Genomic DNA, 26,698 nt, shown 5'->3' with positions numbered 1-26,698 from the left:
TTGTTGCGAAATCTTCACCGTTGTTCACCATACGGCATCAGCGGAGAAGCGCGAAGATTGGGCATTGATTTTCGGGCTGCGAAGAAGAAAAAGTGCGGGGATAAAAGTGATTTTCGCGGTCGCCTTTTTTATTGCCTTAGGTTTCTCGTTCGATTTTGCTCGCCCAGCCGGAAGCGTCTAAAAAGCCGTCAAAATTGAAAAAGGAAATTATCCCTTTTTGAACCCCCTCGCTTATCCTACGGGCCCTAGCGTCGGCGGCACCGTTGGTAGCGGCAGCGGTAACCTTGGAGGTGCTGTCCAGAGCGGAGCTTCTTCTAGCGCTGGTGTATCGGCAGTGGCCGCAGCTGTAGCGGCAGTCGCAGCTGCCTCCTCGAGCCAAAGCGGTTCCACAACCGGCGGCGGCGGCAGTGTCAGTAGTTTGGCCCCGGTGGCGGCCCATCATCACCCCGCGATCCATCACCATCAGCACGCGGCGGCTGCAGCGGCGGCAGCAGCAGCAGCAGTGCATCATCCACATTTCCCGTCGCTGACCGTCGGCGGCAGCGATCATCACCATCATCATCACGCCTCCGGCATACCGATCAGGATGGATTGTGACTACTCGAAGCTGTTCTACGCGAAACGTAAGTTTTGTTTGTTTTTTTCTGGTATTTGAATATGAAAATGAGAAATCATCACGGATGCAGCATCGGATTTCAATCGGCTATAATCGTTTAATCATAAATTGGATTGCAAACCTCGACATGTTATTTGATAGATAAGATTTAAAACAACTTCATTGGACGTTAGTTTTTTATTATTACTTTACTACTTAGTGAATAAAAATTAATGGAAAAGTTCAAGGTTGATTTTTTTGACATGGCCAGACGTCAAGAGTAGACGCTAATTGCGTACTAGGTATGGCATCCTCTATTCTTGTGTGTGAAAAAACTAATAGAACTACCTTGTATTAATGTTTGCGTAGGCTTAGACCAATCTAATGTCCTGAAGGTGAATTAAATTGGTTGTCAATCAAATTTATGATTAACAATCTTTTTCCGGTTATCGTAAGCTAAATTGCAATCTATTAGCGATTGTTTACTCTTACGATTGTTATTCTTTTTCACAGACTGGTAATTTTTTTTCGATAATCTATAATATAATAATATAATAATAATGGAAATCGGGACAGACTCTAAAACGCTATTTACAAATGCTTTTACTGAGGTTTTACTGCTTTGATATAAATGTGTCACTTTATATTTTGCTTTTTTTTCGTTCAATGAGTTTTTAGCTGACTTGTGTCTAGTTTTTTTGTCGGTGATTCAATGCTGAGATGATAATCGTGGCTTTATTCAATCTTTCTTGAATTTTGAAAGGGTTTCCAATATGTTATGCTAGGTGTAAGTATGTTTGTATAGAATGATGATCCGGAATGTATAAGCTACAATTTGAGATATTGTTCCTGTATTTTTTTTTAATCCTTAGAAGCTTTCTTTGTAAAGAAAAAAATTTTTTGGATTTGTGACTAAATGATTTTCAAGCTAAATTTAGGAGCAGATTTTTATCAATTTTTTACAACCGAGTGTTGGTTGTAGAAACCATTTTCTTTCATTTAATTTTTCAGCCTTCCTCTATTTTTTAGACTGATTTAGATGGCATTCTTTTTATTAAACCATATTTTATTCTTCACATGTGAACAGGCAAAAACCATTAAAAAGTTACTAAATATTTATCAAATAGTTATTGATAGATTGTTGAAATTATAAAATATGAAAAATTAGTAAAGAGTCACGGTGCTCCCACAGACCGTTATTATGAAAAAAAATGCTCCAAAGAATCGGAGTACACCATTCGATTCATTATGACGTCCTGAATCTCTGGTTAAAATTTCAAAATCATCGCACGTTACATTTTTGAGTAATGACCTTTTGAAGGTCATAAAGCACAAAAAAGTCATATAAAAACGACGAAATACTTGTTGTAAAGTACGTTTTCCAACCACCATTTTATGAAATAACTTCCAACATAGTTTCTACACATTCCAAGTATTATATTTCAAGACATTTACAATTGGCGAAAAGATTTATTTGAAAATCCCACAGTGCACAGGGGTCTTAATTTTGGAAATCATGATCGCTTTAGATTTGACTGCGAAAAATTGACCGTGGAGTTATTGAAAAATTGTTAAAAACTGTTCTTGAAAAAGCGTTTATTATTCAAAAATAACCTAACAAACACCGAAACGTTGTTAAGAAAACTCTGTAGAATCTTTAGAAGGTCATTCAAAAGTTGTTGAAGATTCTCGAAACCATTCGAAACCGTTAGAATATAACCAGTACGTTAATTTAAACAATAATCGTATTGAAAAAAAAGACATCAAAAGCGTCAGTAAATCATATCAATTGCAGGTCAAGTAAAGCTTGTCAGGAAATTATTCAAAATAGATAGTCAAAAAAAGTCGTGATGTCGCCGAACAGTTGTTTAAATTTCAACAGAAAACTGCCGACAATTTTATTAAAAAATGTCTACAAATCGATCAAAAATTGTTGAAAAATCTATGAACTGCTATACAATTATGGGTCAGTCAACGTGTTGTCTGAATGTTTAAAAATAATTATGAAATCGGAGAAATTATCAACCATCAATGTTTTACTATCTATTTTTGTGTTCTGATGTGTACTTTCGTTAAAAAATTAGTTTCACTGCAGCTGATGTGTGTGAATCGGTTGAGAAGAACAATATTACTTACATAGGAGTAGGCAAATCGTTTAGTCTATAGAATCATCAAAATATAACACAAAAATTATTTTGTTTTCGTAAAAGCACTTTTGCATTATCATGCAAAATAGGATAGCCAAAATATGGATTAACCCACAATTGTGCACCGCAAATGTAACATTTTTACGATTATGGGTCACTTCGTTTAATGCACCGAGTAGAATTATTCTTTTGTGTGACATTTGCAAATTTAACCCGTAAAGACCTGGGACGGAACTTGTTTTTTGAAAATGCTCGTGCTCAGCACTGGAACGGCCGATTAGGAAAACAGTTGGACTTTTATTCAAGGGGAATAGTTGCTCTAAGTTTTGGTAAATTCTCGAGTTTTGAAGAAATTTGTATTTCATTTATATGGAAGCCCTCTCTAATAGAGAGGAGAGAGGTCTCGAATCATTATAAGATTCTTCCCCTGCCCTAAAAACCCATACATACAAATTTTCAGACGGATCGGTACAGTAATTTCCATGCCTATATCAGACAGTCAGACATATTCCATTTTTATAATTATAGATGAATATATAGGTCTCAATTTAAAAAAAAAAACAAAAAATGTTTCTATCACTCGCTCTGTGTAATTTCACATTATATACGGCAGCTTCGTGCTTTTTCTAATCTACTATATAAAAATCCTTAATAAAAGAAGGAAAAAAATAATTACGACCGTGATAAACAGAAGCACTAAGATGATAAATACACATACACTCAGAATAATTTTTACTTCAATACTGCATGAAAAATCTTCATGAGTTCCTTCATGAGACAGTATGTTTCACATAATTGCGACAAGTAATATGTGAAAACCCTATGAATTCTATATCTTCTTCACATACAACTTTTGTGCTGTCGATAAACATCACAGAACAAACAAAAAATGTTGCGTGATTTCCGGTGTTTGTTTACATATCATATTGTCGACACATAATAGTTACGTGAAAATCCACTAAAATCTATTGAAAGCTTTGAAACACTAGATTCAGAAATGTCGTACGCAAGTGATAACCACACAACATTTACTTGCTATCAAAGTTTTAAAAACTATAAATAATTTGAGAGGTGTCAAAAAACGCCAAAACAGTCACCAGTTTTCAAACCGAAATCAACAATAATTCGTAAGCACTCGTAAAGTCGTTGTCAGAGTAGGTTTTTTAGCAGAAAATTATTTTCAAAATTCGATTCAACAGATTAACAAAAAGATGTCAATATGTTGTTCGAAATTTCTGAAAAAGGTATTGAAAGATTGTAATAAAGCTTGAACTTGAACTTAAGCGACCGCACATTTCGTAGGTGCTCCTCCGTGAAGTTTTTTTAAAGGGTGGAGGGGGTTGTTAATAGCTTAAGTATTTATGATAAACATTATTGAATAATGAGTATGTGTGTCCAATTATAAATGGTGACTTCTGAGAACTGTTAGATAAATTGTAATTTTAATTGTTAGGATTTGTTTGCTGTCGCAGTTTGGAATTATCATTCGTAGGGATTTAAACCTACTTGTTAAAAAGGGGAAGTAAACTTACAACTAACTTAATTGTTAACTTATTGGCTATAAGAAGAGCTTGCAACCATTTTTTGTCGGAAATTATTAATAATTATATTTGACATAGCTTCCAATGTTTCAACGCCAGTAAGTCTATGTAGTTCGAGTGTACCAAACCAACGAGAACGCTTCAAAATCATTTTCAGAATTTTATTCTGAATCCTTTGAAGCGTTTTCTTCCTTGTTAAACAACCAGATCGGTACAGCATAAAGCATTGCTGGTCAAAAAATTAGTTTGTAAATCAAAAGTTTATTGGGGTGAGCGGGGGCCTAGTGTGGTTGGTAACGTCTCCGCCAACCACGCTCGACGCCTGGGTTCGAATCCCACCGCCGACATAGGTGTCGATGGTTGTGAGGTGGCGTGATCCACTCATAACCAACCCAACTGGTCTAGATTCAATCCTAGCCGACACCGGGAGATTTTCGGAGGCGAAAAATCTCTGGGATCACGCCTTCCATCGCATGAGGAAGTGAAGCCGTTGGCGCCGGTCCGTTAATAAACGGGTCGTGAGTTAGGGTCCTGGGTGTGGAGTCGCCTCCCTGGGCGTCGGTGATTGGCCACAACAGTGGCGGAACTAGACCGACGGAAAATAAGCGAGAATAAAAAAAAAAAAAAAAAAAAAGTTTATTGGGGTTCATTAAGCAGACAGTATGTGCAGTAGGGAAAGCGAAAAATAAGCGAACTGGAAATATGATACAGATTTGGAAAAATATACCGCATCCCGACGGGACTTGAACCCGCATGGTGTTTTGACCAATTAAACTACGGGGGATGATGATACTGTTCCACAATCTATATGCGTATCACATTCCACCGCCGACTTATTCTATTGCTCATCCCTAACTACACACACTGCTGTGCAAGCGTTATTTATACGACTGAAAGGAATGTCTCATCACACTCAGAAGAGCCAGCTGATGCTGATAACTCTTATAGACCTGTGTGGTCGAGACCAAAGTCAGTCTGAGTCGTGCTTGCAAGTGCGACACAAGTTTATTCCTCAAACAAAGTTTGGAATTTCGATTAATGAGAGCAAATAAACATCTCGTATATTTGATGCACTTTGCTTACTTTCAATGTGCTCTTTCAAAATAAGTTTTTTATCGTAAATTAGTCCCAAGTACTTAACCTTGTCAGACCAACTTAAAATAACGCCATTCATCTTGACAACGTGATTATTGTTTGGCTTGAGGGAAGAAGCCCTAGTCTTATGGGGAGAAATTATCATTTGAGTTTTAGAAGAGATTTTCCACTTTCGCAAGTAGAAAGAAACAATATATAAACTCCTCTGTGAAGTGAAGTTGAGTTGAGTTCGGTAAGTAAGAACCACTGTAGGATGGCTAACTTGGGATGATCAATGTACACCAATTCAGTAGCCTCCGTTTTGTATAGATCGATAACGGCGTCGGCTCCGTTCTTATAGTCGATCAGGAATGGAAAGACAAAAGTATTGCAGTCGTTGTTGCCAGAGACTGAGTTTACCTCTCCATCTCTAATGACTATTAGGGAAAGGAAGGTGTTATTTGTTACCGTGATAAGTGATGGATTTTTACAACGATTCAAGATAGGATTTTCGTGTCTTTTAGGATGTTTTTCCTCATAAAACTCCTCCTTTCCGTGGTATAAGACGGTTACTAGCGTGAAGTTTAGTACGTTTTTAAAGGTTTTATTTTAAAAAACACCAAAATCAAGAGTTTTCTGAAGAATTAAACAACTTGTAACCAGGGATCGGGTGCTACTCATTTTTTTGCGTGCAAAGCACACGCCGTTGGGAGACTGCACATAAATTTCTAAAGATACGAGTAAGAGCAGTTCGGATTGCACTGTACATTCGTTTCCGAAGAGACAAGTAAGTGCAGGTAGCATGTCACAACACACTTTATCCGTCTCTTTCCGGAGATGTCTCTTACTCAGGGATCGGGTGCTACTCATTTTTTTTTACGAGTGAATGCACGATGTTGGGAGACTGCACATCAATTTCCAAAGAGACGAGTAAAAGCAGTTCGGATCCCTTTCGTGTCGTTCAGGAGACCTCACAGAATTTATCCCAGTATAGTGCAGAAAGACGTACCGTGACTGCGGGTAATTCTGCGCAGCTCATTTTCCCGCATACTCAGCTTATAGAACTGCTTGCTACAGTAAATTTTACTAAAACATACATAATCTCTGTACTATTATAGCAGACTATGCTATGCACATGGTAAAGCACACAACCCAACTGTGTTTTAGTAAAATTTACTGTTGAAAAATAGTTTTTTAAGATAAGTGTGCGGAAAACGTGCTGCGCAGAATTACCCGCAGTCACGGTAGTTTCTACCTCAGAAAATTTCTTGGGCTGTGTGTGCCTCTTTGTTGAGAGAGTTTTTGATCACAGCCAGTGATGCCACAAATTCAGATTAATCTGTAGTTATACAGATTTTATTTTTCGACATTTTCACGCTTAACGATTAACTGTGTTGTATGAGGATGCGGATCACACCTTTTCAATAAGTGAAAAATGAACCGTACTATGCATATTATTGTTTTGAAAGGTATGCTTCTATGTTGAACAACAGATTGAAGAAAATTGATCTTACAACACTAAATGAAGGCACAGCTTAATGCTTTTAAAGTTAACTAGCACCTAAACATAAAGAGGCGTCAAAGAACATCTTGTACAGTGGACTTTAAAATTTAATTTAGTTAACAACAAAACCCATGTTTATCACATATTTAAGAGAGGAAATTGTTACTTTTCTAGGTGCTTCTCATTCTCTATAATTCGACGTTTTAAAGATATCATTGATTACGGACTTTCTCGACTTTCCAACGAAACCAACAAAATTAAGCTAGCTTTACAATTCTTGTGCAGTAGTTAAATGTATTTAAAAATGTGAGTGGCAACCCTGATTCTGCCTGTGCTATGTGAAAATTTTGCCCGTTTGCGGCTTCCTGCTGACTCGTAGGGGGAATAGGGGCATAATGGGCTCCTTATTCGGTTGCTGATTTAAGCATGGAAAACGACAAAAATTTAAGGGCTGTCTTCAGTGCAAAACTTGAATCAACTATTTATAATTAAAGGTACACTATTCACAAATTGAAAAGTTTATCGTATAATGGTGAAAAACACAAATTAGATTCATGCTTATAAAACTAGCAATCAGTCGGTGTGTGGGGCACAATGAGCTTCCCACTGGGGCATAATGAGCACTCTTATAGAACATATCTGTGTAGAAGTACAACTAATGGGCCAACGTTTGTCGCGAGATGCCATGATACTTGGCGGCTTGTTTCGTAAATGTCCCGTCGCGCCTTATGGTGGCCAATTCTGCCTGCAGTCCCTTTTTCTGACTGATTCGGCTTCAAAGATTTTCTAATATATGTTCGCACCATCACTGTAAACAAACACTGACTATGGAAACAGAACAAGTCTCACAAGTCTACTGAGATGAATTTCAGGTAAATTTATGTGACAACACACCTTGTCTTATTTCACCCCAACTATAGGTGACCATTTCGCTCCTATCGAATTAGTTAAAGTTAATATGAGATTTTAACACTAATTATAGCTTAAAATCAAAACGTCAATGATGGTGAAATTTGGGGTACGACCCATACGCCGTATTGATGTGTCTACATACTTGATTGAGCCACGACCGTATAAGCTTATTTTGTAGTGCGCAATAATAATAATTTTTCCAACATCCGGGAACCAAGTTGATGTTTTCAGTATATTTCCATGTTTTAAACAGACAAATCACTTTTGTTCTACATCAAGATATACTGTAGAACCTACGGAACAGTTCCACATACCATATTGTATTAAAAAATGCGTAGTTTCGCATATAAGAGGGGTGCCCATTTCACCCAGTGTGCTTATTATGCCCCTCATCCCCCTACACAGATTTTAATGCAACATTCGTAGCAAGTTTCGAACGCTTTCATTGCACATAATTGCACAGAGACATCTCCGGAAAGAGACGGATAAAGAGTGCTGTGACATGCGAACTGCACTTACTTGTCTCTTTGGAAACGAAATGTACAGTGCAATCCGAACTGCTCTTACTCGTCTCTTTAGAAATTATTGTGCAGTCTCCCAACGGCGTGTGCTTTGCACGCAAAAAAATGAGTAGCACCCGATCTCTGGCTCTCAAGTATAAAATCTCTCTCTCCTTCGTCTCTTACTCCTTCCAAATATTGGAGACGTGCACAAAAATCTGCGAGACGCACGAAGATTTTTTGCACAGCTCTGAGTAGTTAGACGATCCCTGCTTGTAACAACGAAATTTGAGCCACAACAACCCGTAACATTTTTTTCTCTTAGTTTCGACTCCGAGGGATGCGCAAACATATATTTGGGTTTGGTTTCACAGGATTCCTAAGTGAAAAAAAAATTGAAATAAAAAATGTGAAAGCTCGAAATTTTTCATAAAACTTAAATTTCGTCACTAAACATTTTCCAAAATTGTCGCCGTAAAAAAGTTTTTTTGTTACACTACAACCAATCTGAAGATTGAGTCCTCAGACTATCTGACAAAACGTTATTTTGGGACGCCCTACTCTAGACGATTATATATATATATATATATATATATATATATATATATATATATATATATATATATATATATATATATATATATATATATATATATATATATATATATATATATATATATATATATATATATATATATATATATATATATATATATATATATATATATATATATATATATATATATAGACTCCATAGCTCACCTCAAAAAGGCGTTCAAAGGTTTCTATAATTCAAAAGTTTGAAAAATTCGTAAAGCGACACACATCATCCTTAACAAAATTTGTTCAATAACCGCCAAAAAGCTGTCACAAAAAGTCATGCAAAAGTTGTTAAAATTTCTAGAAATTTCCGGCAGTCATAAACTTGTTTAAAATTTGTTAAGTTTTTGGCACGTTACCAAATCGTAATTAGAATATACGACATTATGATTTTTTTAAAGTAATTAAAATTTTAACAAAAAGTCGTCGAAAAGTAAATGAAAAGATGTCAAAAAATCGTTTAAAGTTGTCGGCACCACAAATTCTGCAAGCTTTCACTGAAAAAACATTAGCGTTTTTTTTTCATGTTGAAATTTTTGCATGCTCAATGGAGCTATCATTTTCTTGAAGCTCGTTAATTATATTACAGATTTAATTTAGGGGCCGTGAACACAACAATCGTCAGTTTAGAACCCCTCCCCTCGCCCTCCCTCGTGTACAAGCATAGACATTTACCACTCGCGCTCGCGTTAGTATAACATATTATTCGCCTCGTTTGCTGTAATAGTGACCTATGCTTTGAATGATTGAAAACACTTTCAAACACCAGAAAAAAAACAACACAATAGATTTAAAAGACCACTCTAAAAAGATTTTGTAAAAAAAAAATAAAAAACAAATAAGTGACTTAAAACAAAACGAATCAAATATGGCAGAAAGCTTCTGTAGAGGCTACAAAGAAAAAATCTTTTCTACAAGGTAGAAGATTTAAAAAAATCGTAGCATACTGATTGAAAACTATAAAATAAAAATAAGATATATTAATTTCCAAAATAGTCATGCATATTATCGCCCGCATAGGAACAAACCAAAAAAATGTGGCTCTAAGCCGGCCCAAGAGCATGAAAATAAAATCATCTCAAACATATCTCCAACTTTTAGAAGTCAGAACGGTCAGAAATTTATATGATCAAAATTCTCCAAAAATGCCTAAAACAGCGGAGAGGCCCCAACGGAAATGAATTCCAAACTAAATAGAAAACTTTCGAATGAGCAGAGGTTTCTCTCTAAAACAAGAAAAACAACTAAAAATTCATCTCAAATTAGTATCTAATAGTATAAAAGAGCAACTGTTAACCAGAAAATAATAAACTCAAGAAAAAATTAAACCAAGTTTATTTTTAAATGCACAGAAACTCTAGTGAATGTAGCTGGAAACATCGGGAAACACTTCTTTCAAATAAAAAAGACGATTACTGACTTAAATTCGAAATGATTAAAAATGTCACTGATGTCTAGAAAAAGCCAACAATGGAAATAATGGTTTATGACGCTTTATTTAGACATAAAAGATTAAAAAAAAAAGAATATAAATCAACTTTGAAATGTTTCGCAGGTTAGCAAGGAACAGAAGAAAAAAATCGTCTAAAGTTATTTAAAAAAAAGTCTTTAGAAAATGATTAAGCGAATTAGGTATTCCGAACTTACTTATAATGCTTAAGAACGCTCCTGGAATGCAAAAAAAAAACAGGAACTAAGAAAATGATCCTTAATTTGGTTCAAATTGATAAATTTATTCTATAGAGAGGAAAAGGTTAAAAAGAGAATGATTTTAAAGCCAAATGGTTGAAGAATAGAAGCGTTCTGAAAGAAAAGGGCAAAGCAGAAAATGATTGCAAATTTAGCGAAAAATGGATTTATAGATAATTGAAATTGAAGACAAAACTTATTCCAAATTGAACTTATTTGAGAGTACTCCGAAGACCTCTGGTAACAGAAGAAAATGATTAAAAAAAGAAATATATCTCAGAAGCCAAATTTATCACAAATACAGCTGACAACGACTCTAAAATTAGAATAGCTGTAGATTTTTTATTACAGGCCTTGGCAGATTTCCATTTTTTTGGAAAAATATAATGTCCACGTGGACATAATGGACATATGGAATTTAAGGTACCGTGGACAAGCGTCGGTATTTGCGTACCCCCTAACTCTCCTAAGTTGTCCACGTGGAATGTGGACTAGGGATGTAACGGATATCCGCATCCGCATCCGCAAACGCGGAACATCCGCATGAAAATTGACATCCGCATCAACATCTGCATCCGTAATCACATATCCGCATCCGCATCTGCAGATGTCTGAAAAATCACATCCGTAACATCCCTGATGGGGACAGCTCCTTACTTATTACAGATTTGTGATTTACCGACTTGTTTAGACAAATCCGAAACATAAATCTGACCAGTAAGAGAAAGAGTTGAGAGAAATGAATAGTATTATTGAAAAAAAAATCAGACGAAAAGAAGAAGTTCACGTTTTGTTTTGCAAAACATTGAATGTAATTTCGTGGGGCCTAGCGTAGTTGATAACGTCTCCGCCAACCACGCTGATGACCTGGGTTTGAATCCCAAGTTCAACGCCGAAATAGGTGTCGATGGTTGTGAGGCAGCGTGATTCACTTACAACCAACTCAACTGGTCTAGATTTAATCCTAGTCGACACCGGGAGATTTTCTGAGGTTAAAAATCTCTCGAATCACGCCTTTCATCGCATTAGGAAGTAAAGCAGTTGGCGCCGATCCGTTAATCAACGGGTCGTGACATACGGTCCTGGGTGGAGTCGCCTCCCCGGGCGTCGGCGATTAGCCCGACGGGAAAAAAATGTTAAATAAGAAAAGGATTCTTTTCTTCTTCAAACGAAGTTTTAATCCGGCTTTTTAACGAAACAAGATGAACTCTTCTATCTCAACTCGGTGCCTGTGTTGCTTTCGGTAGAATTTTACATCCGTGTTTTTTTTTTGTTATTTGCGCTTGGGGCTAACTTTGAAAAATTAATGCTTTAATATCCCATACTGATTTCTGGAATATTGACTGCAAACAAAAGATACTTCTAGTTATTAATTACAGTTTTAAACTGATCATGATTACAAAAATTTCAAAAATATTTTTTGTTTGAGCTTTCAAACTGAAAGAAAACCACATTTGTTTCTAGTAAATTGAGAACTTTTTACATAATATAAGGAAAATTTAGAGTCCCAAAATGTATCTAAGAAGCTACAACTTTCCGAAGAAAAAATCTTTCGAAATATACAAATACCATGAATTAGTCGTTTTTTTTTCATGTTCGCTTGGTGTAGAGTGCAATAGGAACCCAATTTTTTGTAGTTTTTTTTTAAAAAGTTGAGTCTTTTTTCACACAACATGTTAAAAGTCTCAAAACAAGACCTTTTGTTGCTGAAGAGCATTTGTTCAGGCATATAAAATTTAAAAAATGACAAAAACAGTGCAACCTAAACCCCAGTTTTAAATTTTTTTTATCTAGAAGTCAGCAGTCAAAAATTGACGCAATTCATGAATACACTGAAAACAATTTTAAGTTCACCTGGGAAAAGATAGTATCTTGAACTATAAATCGTAGCGAACAATCGAACCCTAGATTAAAATAAAAAATGGTTGATTCAATTTTTGCGTATTTGCAGATCGTATGGCGTGTTTTGCTCAACTATATTTCAAATAGAAGATCGACCCATTCTCTGATGGTTTTTAACAATTATGTGATATCATATTTCATGGCATCATTTGCAGGAACCAGTATGTCAAACTACTTAATATATTTAATCGTACCTCGAGACTCTCTGGGAGACAATAATGATAATATAGCAGATACTGACATAAAAATGGAAATTGCTGAGCATTTTGAGAATTTTAATAAAATGTAGTCCAAATTGCGAACACAAAAAAAAGAAAATAACTACCGTAAACTGCGTGTATTTCGATCATTTTTTTATCGCTTAGTTGTTTCAATAAATTAGTAGTGCAACTTTATGTATTTTTTTGACGAAATAAAACGGCCTTAGACATCTTAAATAAACTATTGGGCCATCGACATTCCACGCAAATAATTTATGTAAGCGAAAAAAAAAATGAAAACTTCACGTATCGCTTGTTGTTTTGTATCTGTTTGAACTGATTGTGCATGCAATAAAAAAATGCTGAAATTTTTTTTTTGAGTTTTCAATTTACATTTATTCATAGAAAACACTCAATAAATGTAAGAAATGCATGAATAGTAGTCATTAGGCCATATTTTAACATAATCAGTGGAGATTAAGACAAATCCCATGCACTACGAGCGCACTTTCTCGCAAAGCACTGAATGTGAAAAATGATAAAAATCACAGGAGGGTTTTGTGCAAAGCCACGACCGCAAGGATGAAGTAGAATACTTTTACAAGAGAGAAAACCCGGCTGCTTGCGTGTCAGTCATTTTTTAATTTGTTGTTCAATTCAATATCGGATAAGATACCGATCACATCTTGGCGTTATCACTGACAGTGCGAATAAAGTATTCCTTGTGATAAAATAAACAGTGAAAAGCTGATTTAACACTCAAATCTAGACGGCTCATGTGTTGTCAAAATGAGTCAAATTTTTTATTGAATGCATTTACTAGTGCCCGCTATCGCACAGAGACTGCATTTCACTAAAGTGCCTCATTGCATCAGCTGCCAGCGATCTAAACCCGCTGCAACTGCTGAGCTATCCGTAGCCATGCCAATGTTTTGGCCGCTACACGCTGCTATTGGTATTCGCTGTCCCTGCATCAGCTGGCCCAGTTGCAACTAGTGCACTATCCATTGCTATGCCACAGCTGTGGCCGCTATCCGCCTGGTATCCACTGCACTGCTGCTGCTGCTGCTAAGGGAAGACTGCTGTTGTCGCTGTCTAGAACTATTATGAGCGGCTTCGACTGAAACAGGCTCTTATATAGGGATGAAAAACCTATCGATAGTAGTAGGAAATCTTCGATAACTATCGATAGCCATTTCAGTCGATAATTCCCATCCTTACTCTCATACAGACAAATAGCAAATTTAAAATGGCAAGGTCTATGATTCTGTCGACCGTACTTGGGAAGCAATCATATTAACGACTAATCAGATCAGTCAAATTTCGCGCTTCAACAAGGATTGACCATTCTCAATAATATAGTTGCTTGTCATGATTTGAACTTGACAATTTATGAATTTTAATTTTGCGAAAAATTAATTTTTATGCTGATAATGAAAGCTTTTCGGATGTTGTGCTCATGACTGAAGGAAAAGATAATTCAGTACGTTCTGAGACACGGAGATGAAGCCAAATATATATCTGTTCCAAATTTCTTGAAAGTGTAAATTGGTTTAAGAAAAAATATTAACTTTTCAATTAGGTTTTTATTTCATAAGAGGCCAATCACATTTTTGCGCTATCACTGGCAGTGCGAATAAAGTATTCCTTGGGGGAAATAAACACTGAAAAGCTTTCCAGAACGTTCTTTTCAATGGATGCATTTCCTAGTGTGCCTGCTATCGCTCAGAGACAGCATTTCACTAAAATGCCATACTGCATCAGCTGGCCCTGCTTATATTGATGAGAGACCAACGTCAACCGCTGCACTATCCCCGTTGTCACAGTAGTGGACGCTTCTGTTGCCATTGGTATCCGCTGCTCTGTATCACTTGGTCCTGCTATCGATGCTGAGATGCGCTCCGCTATCCGTTGCCATACCACAGCTCTGGCCGTTATCCGCTGCACTGCTACTGCTGCTGTATCCACTGCTGCTGTTAAGGGAGGACTGCTTATGTTGCAGTCTAGAATTATAGGCCAACATGCACATTTCAAATGGCAAGGTCTATGATTCTGTCGACCGTGCTTGGGAAGCAATCATATAACGACCAATCAGAGGTTGAATTTTTCGTTTTGACAAGGCTTGACTACTTTCAATAGTACAATATTTTGAATAATAAAATTACAATTATCTGCATTTTGAAAGAATCTTAGAAGATTTTCCAATCTATTGCTGCAAGAACGAAGGAAATCCATCGAATACTAACCGATTTATTAGCATTTGAAATTGGACATATTTTTCACTTTTTTCGGTTCTAGATTTTCATTTTACATCCCTATGTAGTCGAACTTCCTGAGAGAAGTATTCTACTTCAAAAGTTATCAACAAATTTTCGGAGTTATTTTGGTTCCTGTCATCAGCGTAATAAATAGTTTTTGAAAATATTTGACTTCAACTTTCACGTAATTTTTCAATTTTTATTATTTTTTCCGGTTCGGATTGCTCTGTTCGGATCCTGTTCGAAAAAAAAATCGGACTTTGGACTGGACTTACCGAGCCTTACCCAGTCTGATGTCGAACACTATTTTTGAAATGAAATTCTCAGAATCTTTCCATGTTAGAGAATTAAGGAATCTGGGTAATGCACAAAATTTAAAAAAAAAACACTTTGCAAGTCTTGTATGTTTCTGTAATCTTGAAGTAATACTTTTTAAAACATGATAAAATTTACTTCGCAACTATCCATTTGCTGCTCGAAATGCTTGTAAGCTGCAGGTTTGCCCTACCTATAATACCTTTTACCAAACTTGCAATTGTTCATTTTCAAAAACTGAATAAAAATGCAGAAAACACTCTTTAGGTAATTGCGTACGGCTCCCTTGGTACCCCACGTACTAAGCAAAATTCCTTCCTTTCGTAACAAAACAAGACCCATGATTCGGCCAACTGTTTGGAAAAAAATAAAGCATTTCTGGCGGCGTTTCGCCGCTTGGTGACCTGAAAGCAAATCATCGGTGAAGAAGGCAATGCTCACACTCTAAATGTTTCGCGTTTTGCATAATGTAACATAAGAAAGGTTTACGTAACCGCTTGCAACGTGAGAGAGAAAGAGCGAGTGGAAAACCCCAACAATAACACAAACAGTCACTATAGGTTTAAAGGCGCCCTTCAATGAGCCGGAACGGCTTCGTAGCATCGTTTCAAATCGATGGGTTTTGGACACCGTCCTTTCAGCGTTGATTGTTCGAGGGAATTTAACGTTTCAATTTAAAGCCGAGTTCGCACGATAAATGTTTCGCTTAAAGAAGATTTTTTCAACAAAATCCAATTCTCACGTCACCGGTCAGAAGGAATTATTACAAAATGAGTTTGGAGCTGTCCAATTTATAAATATTGACACTACGAATCTATTTCTCCAAGAACATCTTGAAACAACGTTAGTTTTGTTATTTCTTTGCTCACTTCAAGGTTGGTGGCTCGTCTTCAGCCGCGCGTCTCACGCTCTATCGTTTAGCGACAGCTCATCAGATTAGAAGTTTGAAATCCTAACATAATCTGTTGTGTCGGCAAAACAAAAAAAAAAAACCCTGGCTTAGAATGGCATCATGAATCATTTCAAATACAAACATGTTGCGCGGTCTCGCGCTTCGCGGTGGCTCCTGCGGAGCTCGAATTCGATAAAACCCCCGCCGGTTCTGTCATCAGATCCCTGTGTTTATTTATTTGTTTGTTCGAATGCAACACGGTTTGTCTTAGTTTTGAAATTAGCACATTCGAGTGATGGGACCCATCGCTCGGTGATATTTGCACACGTTTGTTACGCAACGACCCCGGCAGCAGGAGTCTTAATCCGCTGGCTGATGGAACCTCACCGAGCGCTACCTTCGGATGTGTAGAGTGTGCAGAATTATACTGATTTTATAGTGGAAACCGTAAAATTAAGCCATTAAGTATTGCACTTAACTGCCGCAGTGGGCGGTTTTTTCCTCACTGCGCTCGGTTGGTGCGATTTAATAACACTACTTTGAACTGTGGAACTGCACTGAACCGAAACTTGCAGCCGGAGTTTATGACATTATCCATTATTCATTACTGCTGGGAGCAATAACACAGGAGGGCTGTTTTGATTTCTGATCAATTTTCTACTGTTTGAAATATGATAATTTTCAAGAATATTTATTGAACATCATTATCAGCATAGTGTAGAAAAAAGAAATTTCTAGACGATCACAATGTTGGGGATAATTGAAGATGGAAATTTTACTATGGGACCTCTGCACTAACGCAATAACAGATCGTTGGTCTTGAGTCCGAATGTTTGAATCACAATCTCCAATTCAATTCAAGTCATATGTTCCTCAAAATTTTGTTTCTCCATAAGGCTCCTTCACAAGCGAAGATTTTCATTTCCTACGAATACTTGCAAAGAGGGATCATTAAAGTAACATTCAAAGTATTGCCCATGGCTAGCTCAAATACCGTTACGATAAAAGTGTTCGTCTTTTGAGGCTATCCACGAATCAAGTAATTACCATGTGCCATCGGACCGAAAAAGTAATAACATAGCATCCCATTCGAACATTTCTATAAAAGTTTTAACGACTTTGACAGTATGAGGCCGAGTATTGTTCGTTTCGTTGCTCCGCTCGTATTGTGGCCAATTTTCGCGCAGCTTTCGATTTAGTTTGTACCAATTGATGTCAATACCGTTAGCCAGTCATGGTTTCATTCGGTTTCAATTTTAACCTACTAACACTTCCCGCAAATGACGATTATTTGTCCGAAATCAGACATTTTCCTACAACTAAAGGTTCATGACGCCACAATAAAATCACTATCGTGTCCAGAGCCTGACGGAGACAGAAGGCTTCCATACAGTACTTCTCGCATATATATGGAGGAAATATTGATCGGAACCTGCGTAACGTATTTATTGGATGCCATTGCCGTCCTAACTACGGCTTAGAAAACTACCATCAAACGACACGATGCGGTGCTAATTTTAACTGAGACGCTGAAGGAAAGGAAAGAATCTCTCTCTCCGTCACTCTTTCCGTCGATTGAAATAGTCATTAGTTTCATTTGAAACGATCCGATGAACAACAGACGGGCAAAAGAGAAAGAAGAGATGCGTTGACAGTAGCCGAGAGGAACCAAGTGAAAATGAAACTGTTCGAATCGAAATGACAGCGCGAGTATATCAGTTTCATTGTTTTGTTTCGAAAATGTAGAGCCCTGATCGTGTCAAAGCGGTTTCTGTACGACATATATCTCTATTTTCAACATATTTTATGTAAAAAGAAAAACATAACCTTGCCACTTGTTCAAAAATCGATATTGCTGAAAAAATTGAATATGGCGGCCACCAACTTTGATGGTAGGCCAAGTCTCGATCTCTTTAAAGTTTTTTTTTTTTCAATTTATCACTTGTCCTCAAATTTACCTGTTGTGTAATTTGTAACTTTTAAATGTTCCAAAGTTAGTTAGCCTTGATCAATTTCGAATGGATCTTTTGCCCATAACATAATACAAAATATGACCGCTCTATCCGCTACCGAGACGTATTCAAATTACTTTCAGAATTTCTCGTATTTTATGCGTTTTCTACGCCGATGATGACGACACGGGGCCGACATTGAGGATGCAGCGAAAAACTGCTTTCTTGCAACGCCACCGCCGCACAACACAGAGTTCGGGCCTCGGGTTCATATTACACTCGCGCAAAAATATCTATTTTTAAACACGAAAACGCCGATTTCACACTGCCACTCGAACTGCTGCTCTTCCGGCTTTCGCTGTCACCCATTCCCCTCACTCTTCTTTCACTTCTTGCTAGTTGGCGGAAAATCGGATTTTCACAGCGTTTGTTGCCGGTAGAAGGGACTTACGGGGTTTTTCGGCGAAAAAAATATATTTATTACACGCGCCCGCACAGATTTACCATGCGCGGAGCGTCTCTCGACCGCCAACTTTCAACCTGTGGTCCACCTTCTTCGATGTTCGATGTTTTGCTTGCTATTGCAATTGGCAGCTGCCGGCTGGAGGTTTGTTTACAGGTCGGTCGACAGGCAAAGTGGATTATTAACTTGCGCTGTTGTTGTTGCAGTTCGAGCCAGAGAGAGTACACGTAGTATAAATATATATTGTGAAGTGAAGGTGTTAACAAATCATTCCAAACCAGAGAGTCCCAAATCAGTTCGAGATTTCCCCGAACTCCCCGGGGGTTAAAAGTTTCGACTAATCCGCAGCAATGAGCTCTAGTTAATTCCGCATTGTGTGCGATTTAAGTATACGCGTCCATACTAGAGTGAACGTAAATTACTCGTAAAATCATGACCAATTCCATTGCCAATCGTGTACAACGGAAGCACGGTATTAATGGCTTTTACACGAAAGCACTTTTCAACTAGAGAGCTGCTGACGTCCTTCCCATATTCACTGCTGCACGGGAGTCAGTTCAATTCGCTCGTCGTCGGTTGAGGCAACAGATAGAGAGAGAGCGCGCAGAAAAAAACATAAGCAGATGAAAAGTCCCATAAATCACGTCCTCCTTCATTCGCACCCTGATCCTCCTCTTGCTCGACGACGGAAAAACGCGAGAGACAAAGGGTTACTCTTCCATCCCGTTGAGGTTCGAGATCCTCCCCCTTCCCTGCGGGGGAAAACGGGAGAAAGTGCAGCAGTGTGCCAAGCAAGCAATCTAATTCAATTTAATTTATTCGCCTGCTGATCTCTTGTCTGTTCACTGTCCTTTTCCTGCTCCCTCCAGCAGCATCCCGTTAGATTAGTTCGATGTTCGATGCTAAAAGTGTGGAATACACGGCTTGGACGCGAACACACACGCACACACTTAATAATCCCCCGAAGATGGTGCACACTCTAGAGGACAACCGGCCGGAGGATGCAACGACGACGTGACGGCATTTTCCACTACTACTGTTGGTTCGGAGCAGAAACTTGAAACTCCTCAACCATGGAATGAAAGACTCAGCGCGTGGAAAACTAAATGCAAAAAAAAGTCGGTCCAAGGTCAGTGGAGTAAAGTGGCCAGTGGCGTTTTCGTTAGGTTTTTTTGTTGTTGATTTGCTGGAGGTTGGGAGTTTTTTCCACTTTATGAGTTACCATCGTTTTTCCCCAAAATCAATCGATGATTAATCACTGTTTATAGAACATCAGGATAAACATCAGGAGTTTTTAACAGTGCTGCTAGATATCAACTGTCGCACTGTATGAAACGTTGACTCAAGGTTTTGGCAATGTTTTGGTTCCATTTCAACAACGTTTTGTCCATATTTGAACAACTTGTTCAATAGTTTCTAGAAGATTATTTTTAGCATTTTTATTATATTTTTTTTATTTCCATGCATTGGCAACTTTGTCACCTTTATGTTTACTTTTACAACTTATTAATGGAGCCTGCCTCTCTTTGTATGAATTTTGCGGAATATTGACAGCTTCTTGATGGCGTCTTACCTTTATCTCGGCGACTTCTGAGTAGGTTTCCGCTTATATTTAATATTATTTGTTATATTTTCAAGTTTCGAATAACTTCCGTATAACTTGCTAAATGCTAAAAATTAGTAACTTTTTTGCTAACAATGTTATAATGTTAATAGATAACTTTAAAGTGTTTTTTTGACAAAGTTTATGTAACTTTCGGTTCGGTAGGGTTTATTTAGGTGCTATATAAGGATTTTTCTGACATTTTAACAAGCTTTAAACGACTTTCTCTTGGATGTTTTTTCCGTAAGATTATACCAAGTTTTGTTGTTACTTTGGTATCTTAATAACCTCCATGATGCATTTTACTTCAATATGGAAGAGTTTGAGTAATTCTTATATATTTTATAATGTTTATAAAAAAGTTTTGGAAGTTTTAACGGGCATGGCTTTTTGGCGACTTTCATGCGACTGTTTGATGACTTTTCGGTGGCATTTTAACAACTTTTGAACGACATTGGACGGTTTTTTTTACAATATTAGAAGATTTTTCAGCAACGTTTCGAGGTCATAACATATTTCTGACGACGCTTGATTGCTTTATACTAATGTTTTAACGAGTTTTGGATAACCTTTTCATAATACCTACAACATCTCATATCCAATCATATTACGTTGTTTATCTACTCCTAGATCCACAGATTTTTTTTACGAATTTAGGAATTTTCGTCAACTTTTGTATTCCATTAGAACAATTTTTAAACGGCAACTTTTCGGCTACTGTTAGACGAGGCAATTTTTAATGGCATTTCACATTATCACAATCTATTGCTGATTTTTTGTTTTGCTTCTACTTCTGGTTCCCTACGACTTTTTCCGATTTTTTTCATAGTTTTAGCAATTTTCTGTCGGCTTCTGGAGGACTTCTTGAAAACTTTTGATCGTTTTATGATAACTTTTCACTACGTTTTTTGCCTTTTTCATAACAGTTTGAGAACTTTTCACGCATTCTGGCAATGTGTTAATGTAAAAATTATTTTTGAGGACTTTCTAATGACATATTTACTGTGAAATCACAGGAGTTTTTTTCGATGTTTTTCTAAGTTTCACTTCATAGTAACTTTTTTGAAGGTTCTCCGGTAACCTTTTGTATCACTTTAAATCGGGCTCGAAACTTGTTAACGACTTTCTTGTAACACCAAGACGTTTTTCAGATATTTTTTTTCAATTATTTTCAAGGCTTCAACCTTATGATGACAACTTTGTGCTGAGTTTTTGGAAATCTTTAAATAAAATTTCCACAACTCTGATGGTCTTTTGCTGCCAACTTTTTAACAACTTTTAGCTGACTTCCTGAAGATTCTTTTAGCAAACAGTTCTGATTTTTTTTTTGCTATAGATTTAACTTTTTTTCCCGCAGGACAACTTTCTGAAAATTCTCGTATGATTTATGAAGCCTTTTCCACCTCTTTGAATTTATTTTTCTTGCTCACAGGTGATTGCTTTGATAATTACTTTGTGGAAACTTTTTTGCGGGGGTTCCGTGATTTTATTATTATAAAACATTTTCTCAGGTGTGGTTTGATAATAAATTCGTGACTAGTTTTGATGACATTCAATAATGTTACCGCATCTTGTTTCATAACTTTTGAGTATCTTCATGATAGCCTGTTAATGGCTTTTGAACAACTTGTTCAATACCTTTTAATAACTTCAACGACATCTTACTGATTTATTGTTTGCTTTCCCATTTATTTTTCACGAGCTCCTGACAAATTTTTAAATACTTTTAATAACTTCTCGCCTTGCTCTAGACGATTGCTTGACAAGTTTAGGTCGATGTACTATCACTCTTTATTGTTGTAATGCAATAATGATTTTCAGTAATTCTTTTACGACCTTTGCGCAACGATGACGTTCCGTTGTAAATTGTAAGCAATTTTCTTACGATTTCTTGGCAACATTTTGATGATGTTTCAACCAGCTTTTTCAAGATCTTTGAATAATTTTCAGTTGACCTGGTGTCGACTTTATGCTTACCTTTTGACAAATCTATCTTTCAAAAGGTCCTATCTGCATTCATCGTTTTCCCGGAGTGTCTTTTCATTTTGGTAATGGTTCAGCTTTAGTAAATCTCCCAAGCGTGGGTTTCGTTCAAAAGACTAGAATGATTCCTCCGCTATTAACTTGTGCAAATAACGTGTCATAAAAGGTGTTCAATAAGTTGTGGTGATTGAATAAAAGTGATCGTTCAAAAATTCGTCCAAGCAGATAGGACCTTTCGAAATGTTTCTCTAGAAATGTCTGATTACTTTGTAACAACTTTTACGAACTCTCAGACAATTTTTCAACAACTTTTGGATAACGCTTTAATAATCATCAATACTACAGATTTTTCGTGACTAATTGGCACGTTTTTACAGCTCTCTGCTTTTTTTCCTGTATGGACTCATCACTGCGACCAGAAACTTCGACCTTTTGTGATATTGCCCGGATGTTTGCTGCATTTCGTACTTTTATTATTAATAATATCACCATTTAGCGTAAATGACATGATTAATATACGTGCTTGTGTGTATGCCCTTCCTTTTTACGCTTACTATTCCCAGTACGCTGCCTCCGGTCAATATTATCGCCAAATACAATTTCTTGGAGAGGTTTCGACTGAACGGCCTTCTGACCAGTGTTATTGTGAGGTTCTGTAGAATTCAACGTGAAGGAAGAGTCAATGGGGAGTCTAAGAGTAAGCCCATGCTTAAGTCCGTTGACTTCGAATGGCCCTGATTCTCACGACCGCTCGCCTGTCAAAACGGACTCTGTAATCTCTAACCTCCGTAGTCGCAAGGTTACAAAGTCTGCTTTGGTAAGCGGTTGGTCGTGGGTTCGAATCTTAGTAGAAACAGGCCATTTGATTGTGAAGGACTTTAGCATGGGTTTATTCTCAGGCTTCCAACCACGTACCCTTCCTTCAATCTGAATTTTACAGACTGTTGACTCCCTTTCTAACAAAAATAAGTCCCTATTATAATAAAACTGGTGTGAGTAACGTATACGACAATTCTCTCCGAGGAATTGTAATCAGGCGATATTGTTAGAATGGAGAAGTTCGGTATAGTAGAGCAGTAAGCTTGAAACGGAAAGGTAAAACTTACACACAAGCACGGATATGAATGATATGCGTATCTCTCACTGTAATAGTGATACTGCCAATAATATGGAGTGCGGAGTGCAGAAAATACCCAATAGATCTAATCTCTGGTCGCAGTGATGGTCCACACAGAAAAAAAAACTTTTTATAACATTTGAGAACAACTTTTTTACGACTTCCTGGCTACTTTTCAATGACATTTTGACAACCTTTTCAAGACCTTTTAACAGCCTTCGGGTGCTTATTTTCGGGTTTCTTTTCCGCGGCCTTTTGCTGTATTTTTTACTACTTCTTTTGTTTTCTGAGCTTAATTTGGGATCATTTTCTATTTTGGCCTTTTCTTGCCTTTAGAAGGGGTTTTCGGCCGTTCTGAGCTTAATTTGGAATTATTTTTTATTTAGGCCTTTGCTGGCCTTTAGAAGGGGTTTTCGGCCATTTTGAGTACGATTCCGGATCATTTTTCTATTTTGGCTTTTTCTGGCCTTTAGAAGGGTTTTTGACCATTCTGAGCTCAATTTGAAATCATTTTTTATGTAGGCCTTTTTTGGCTTTTAGAAGAGGTTTTTGGCCATTTTGAGCTTAATTTGGTATCATATTTAGGCCTTTTCTGGCCTTTAGAAGGGGTTTTTGGCCATTTTGAGCTAAATTTGGGATCAATTTTTAATTTAGGCCTTTTCTGGCCTTTAGAAGGGGTTTTTGGCCATTTTGAGCTTAATTTGGGATCATTTTCTATTTAGGCCTTTTACGCCCTTTAGAATGGGGTTTTTGGCCATTTTGAGCTTAATTTGGGATCATGTTTTATTTAGGCCTTTTACGCCCTTTAGAAGGGGTTGTCGGCCATTTTGAGCTTAATTTGGGATCATATTCTATTTAGGCCTTTAACGCCCTTTAGAAGGGGTTTTTGGCCATTTTGAGCTTAATTTGGAATCATTTTTATTTAGGCCTTTTCTGGCCTTTAGAAGGGGTTTTTGGCCATTTTGAGCTTAATTTGGGATCATTTTCTGTTTAGGCTTTTCTGGCCTATAGAAGGGGTTTTCGACCATTCTGAGCTTAATTTGGGATCATTTTCTATTTAGGCCTTTTCTGGCCTTTAAAAGGAGGTTTTGGCCATTCTGAGCTAAATTTGGGATCATTTTCTATTCTGGCCTTTAGGAGGTGTTTTTGGCCATTCCGAGCATAATTTGGAATCATTTTTTATTCAGGCCTTTTCTGGCCTTTAGAAGGGGTTTTTGGGCATTCTGAGCTTAATTTGGTATCATTTTCTATTTTGGCCTTTTCTGGCTTTTAGAAGGAGTTTTTGGGCTTTCTGAGCTTAATCTGGGATCATTTTTTAGTTGGGCCTTTTCTGGCCTTCAGAAAGGGTTTCTGGCCATTTTGAGATTAATTTGGGATCATTTTCTATTTAGGCCTTTTCTGGCCTTCAAAAGGGGTTTTTGGCAATTCTGAGCTCAATTTGGGATCATTTTATTTTTGAGCCTTTTCTGGCCTCTCAAAAGGGTTTTTGTCATTCTGAGCTTAATTTGGGATCATTTTTTGTTTAGGCTTGTTTGGCCTTTAGAAGGGGTTTACGATCATTCTAAGCTTAATTTGGGATTATTTTCTATTTAGGCCTTTTCTGGCCTTTAGAAGGGGTTTTTGACCATTCTGAGCTTAATTTGGAATGATTTTCTATTTAGGCCTTTTGAAGGGGTTTTTGAGCATTCTGAGCTTAATCGGGTATCATTTTCTATTTTGGCCTATTCTGGCTTTTAAAAGCAGTTTTTGGGCATTCTGAGCTTAATTTGGGATCATTTTTTAGTTGGGCCTTTTTTGGCCTTTAGAAAGGGTTTCTGGCCGTTTTGAGATAAATTTGGGATCATTTTCTGTGTAGGCCTTTTCTGGAATTTAGAAGGGGTTTTCGATCATTCTGAGTTTAATTTGGGATCATTTTCTATTTTGGCCTTTTCTGGCCTTTAGAAGGGGTTTTTGGCAATTCTGAGCCTAATTTGGGACTATTTTATATAAGAGCCTTTTCTGACCTCTCAGAAGGGTTTTTTTGTTATTTTGAGCTCAATCTGGGATCATTTTTTGTTTAGGCTTTTTTGGCCTTTAGAAGGGGTTTTCGACCATTCTAAGCTTAATTTGGGATCATTTTCTATTTTAGCCTTTTCTGGCCTTTAGAAGGGGTTTTTGGCCATTCTGAGTTAAATTTGGGATCATTTTCTATTTAGGCCTTTTCTGACCTTTAGAATGGGTTTCTGGCCATTTTGAGCTTAATTTGGATTATTTTTGACTCAGGCCTTTTCTGGCCTTTAGAAGGGGTTTTCGACCATTCTTAGCTTAATTTGGGATCATTTTCTATTAAGGCCTTTTCTGGTCTCTGGAAGGGGTTTTCGGCTATTCTGAGCTTAATTTGGAATAATTTTATATTTAGGCCTTTTATGGCTTTCAGAAGGGGTTTTCGATTATTCTTAGCCTAATTTGGGATCATTTTTTATTTAGGCCTTTTCTGGCCTCTGAAAGGGGTTTTCGGCTATTCGGAGCTTAATTTTGGATCATTTTCTATTAAGGCCTTTTCTGGCCTTTAGAAGGGGTTTTCGACCATTCTTTGCTTAATTTGGGATTATTTTCTGTTTAGGCCTTTTCTGACCTTTAGAAGGGGTTTTCGGCTATTCTGAGCTTAATTTGGGATAATTTTCTATTTAGGCCTTTTCTGGCTTTCAGAAGGGGTTTTCGGCCATTCTCAGCTCGATTTGAGATCATTTTCTATATTGGCCTTTAGAAGGGGTTTTTGGCCATTCCGAGCATAATTTGGAATCATATTTTATTTAGGCCTTTTCTGGCCTTTAGAAGAGGTTTTTGGGCATTCTGAGCTTAATTTGGGATCATTTTTTAGTTGGGCCTTTTCTGGCCTTTAGAAAGGGTTTCTGGCCATTTTGAGATTAATTTGGGATAATCTTTTATTTAGGCCTTTTCTGGCCTTTGGAAGAGGTTTCTGGCCATTTTGAGCTTAATTTGGGATCATTTTTTATTCAGGCCTCTTCTGGCCTTCAGAAGGGGATATATGCCATTCTGATCATAATTTAAATTTTGGCCTTTTCTTGCCTTTAGAAGGGGTTTTCGACCTTTTTGAGCTCTATTTCGGATCACTTTTCTATTTTGGCCAGGGCTGAAAAACTCGAAATAAAGATATGAAATTGATTGATACATACTGTCAGTGTGATGATTCTTTCACCCACTGACTACCGTCCGTAATCGAAGGTTTCCTTGAATATATGATAACCATTTCATTGTCTTGCCTTTTTTATTTTGATTTGCATTCTCACCACTGTCGACACACTTGGATTTACTGAGTTCATTCTCAATTTTCAATTGACAGCCACTCTAAGTGAAATTGAAAAATTCATATCTCTCGGCAGTGACGTGACATTTTCAACATAGAAGTTTTTCCATTGTTTTTTCTTTAGTCGAAAGGTTTATAGAGGGT

The 26,698-nt window shown here is 37.1% G+C and overlaps 1 protein-coding gene across 1 annotated transcript in view; it reads left to right on the top strand.

The window, feature by feature from the left end:
- Positions 1 to 488: 488 nt before the first annotated feature.
- LOC129718990 (protein scalloped) overlaps positions 489 to 26,698 on the top strand; it is a 362,904-nt gene continuing 336,694 nt past the window's right edge. Inside the window, exon 1 of the mRNA XM_055670289.1 lies at positions 489 to 623. Coding sequence (XP_055526264.1) covers positions 587 to 623 — 37 coding nt within the window. The 5' untranslated portion in view covers positions 489 to 586. The remainder of the gene's footprint in view (positions 624 to 26,698) is intronic.

This window comes from Wyeomyia smithii, chromosome 1, assembly GCF_029784165.1.
Source record: "Wyeomyia smithii strain HCP4-BCI-WySm-NY-G18 chromosome 1, ASM2978416v1, whole genome shotgun sequence".
In the NCBI taxonomy this organism is placed as follows: Eukaryota; Metazoa; Arthropoda; class Insecta; order Diptera; family Culicidae; genus Wyeomyia; species Wyeomyia smithii.
Note: the sequence above shows the minus strand (reverse complement) of the source record. Positions and strands in the feature narration are given on the sequence as shown.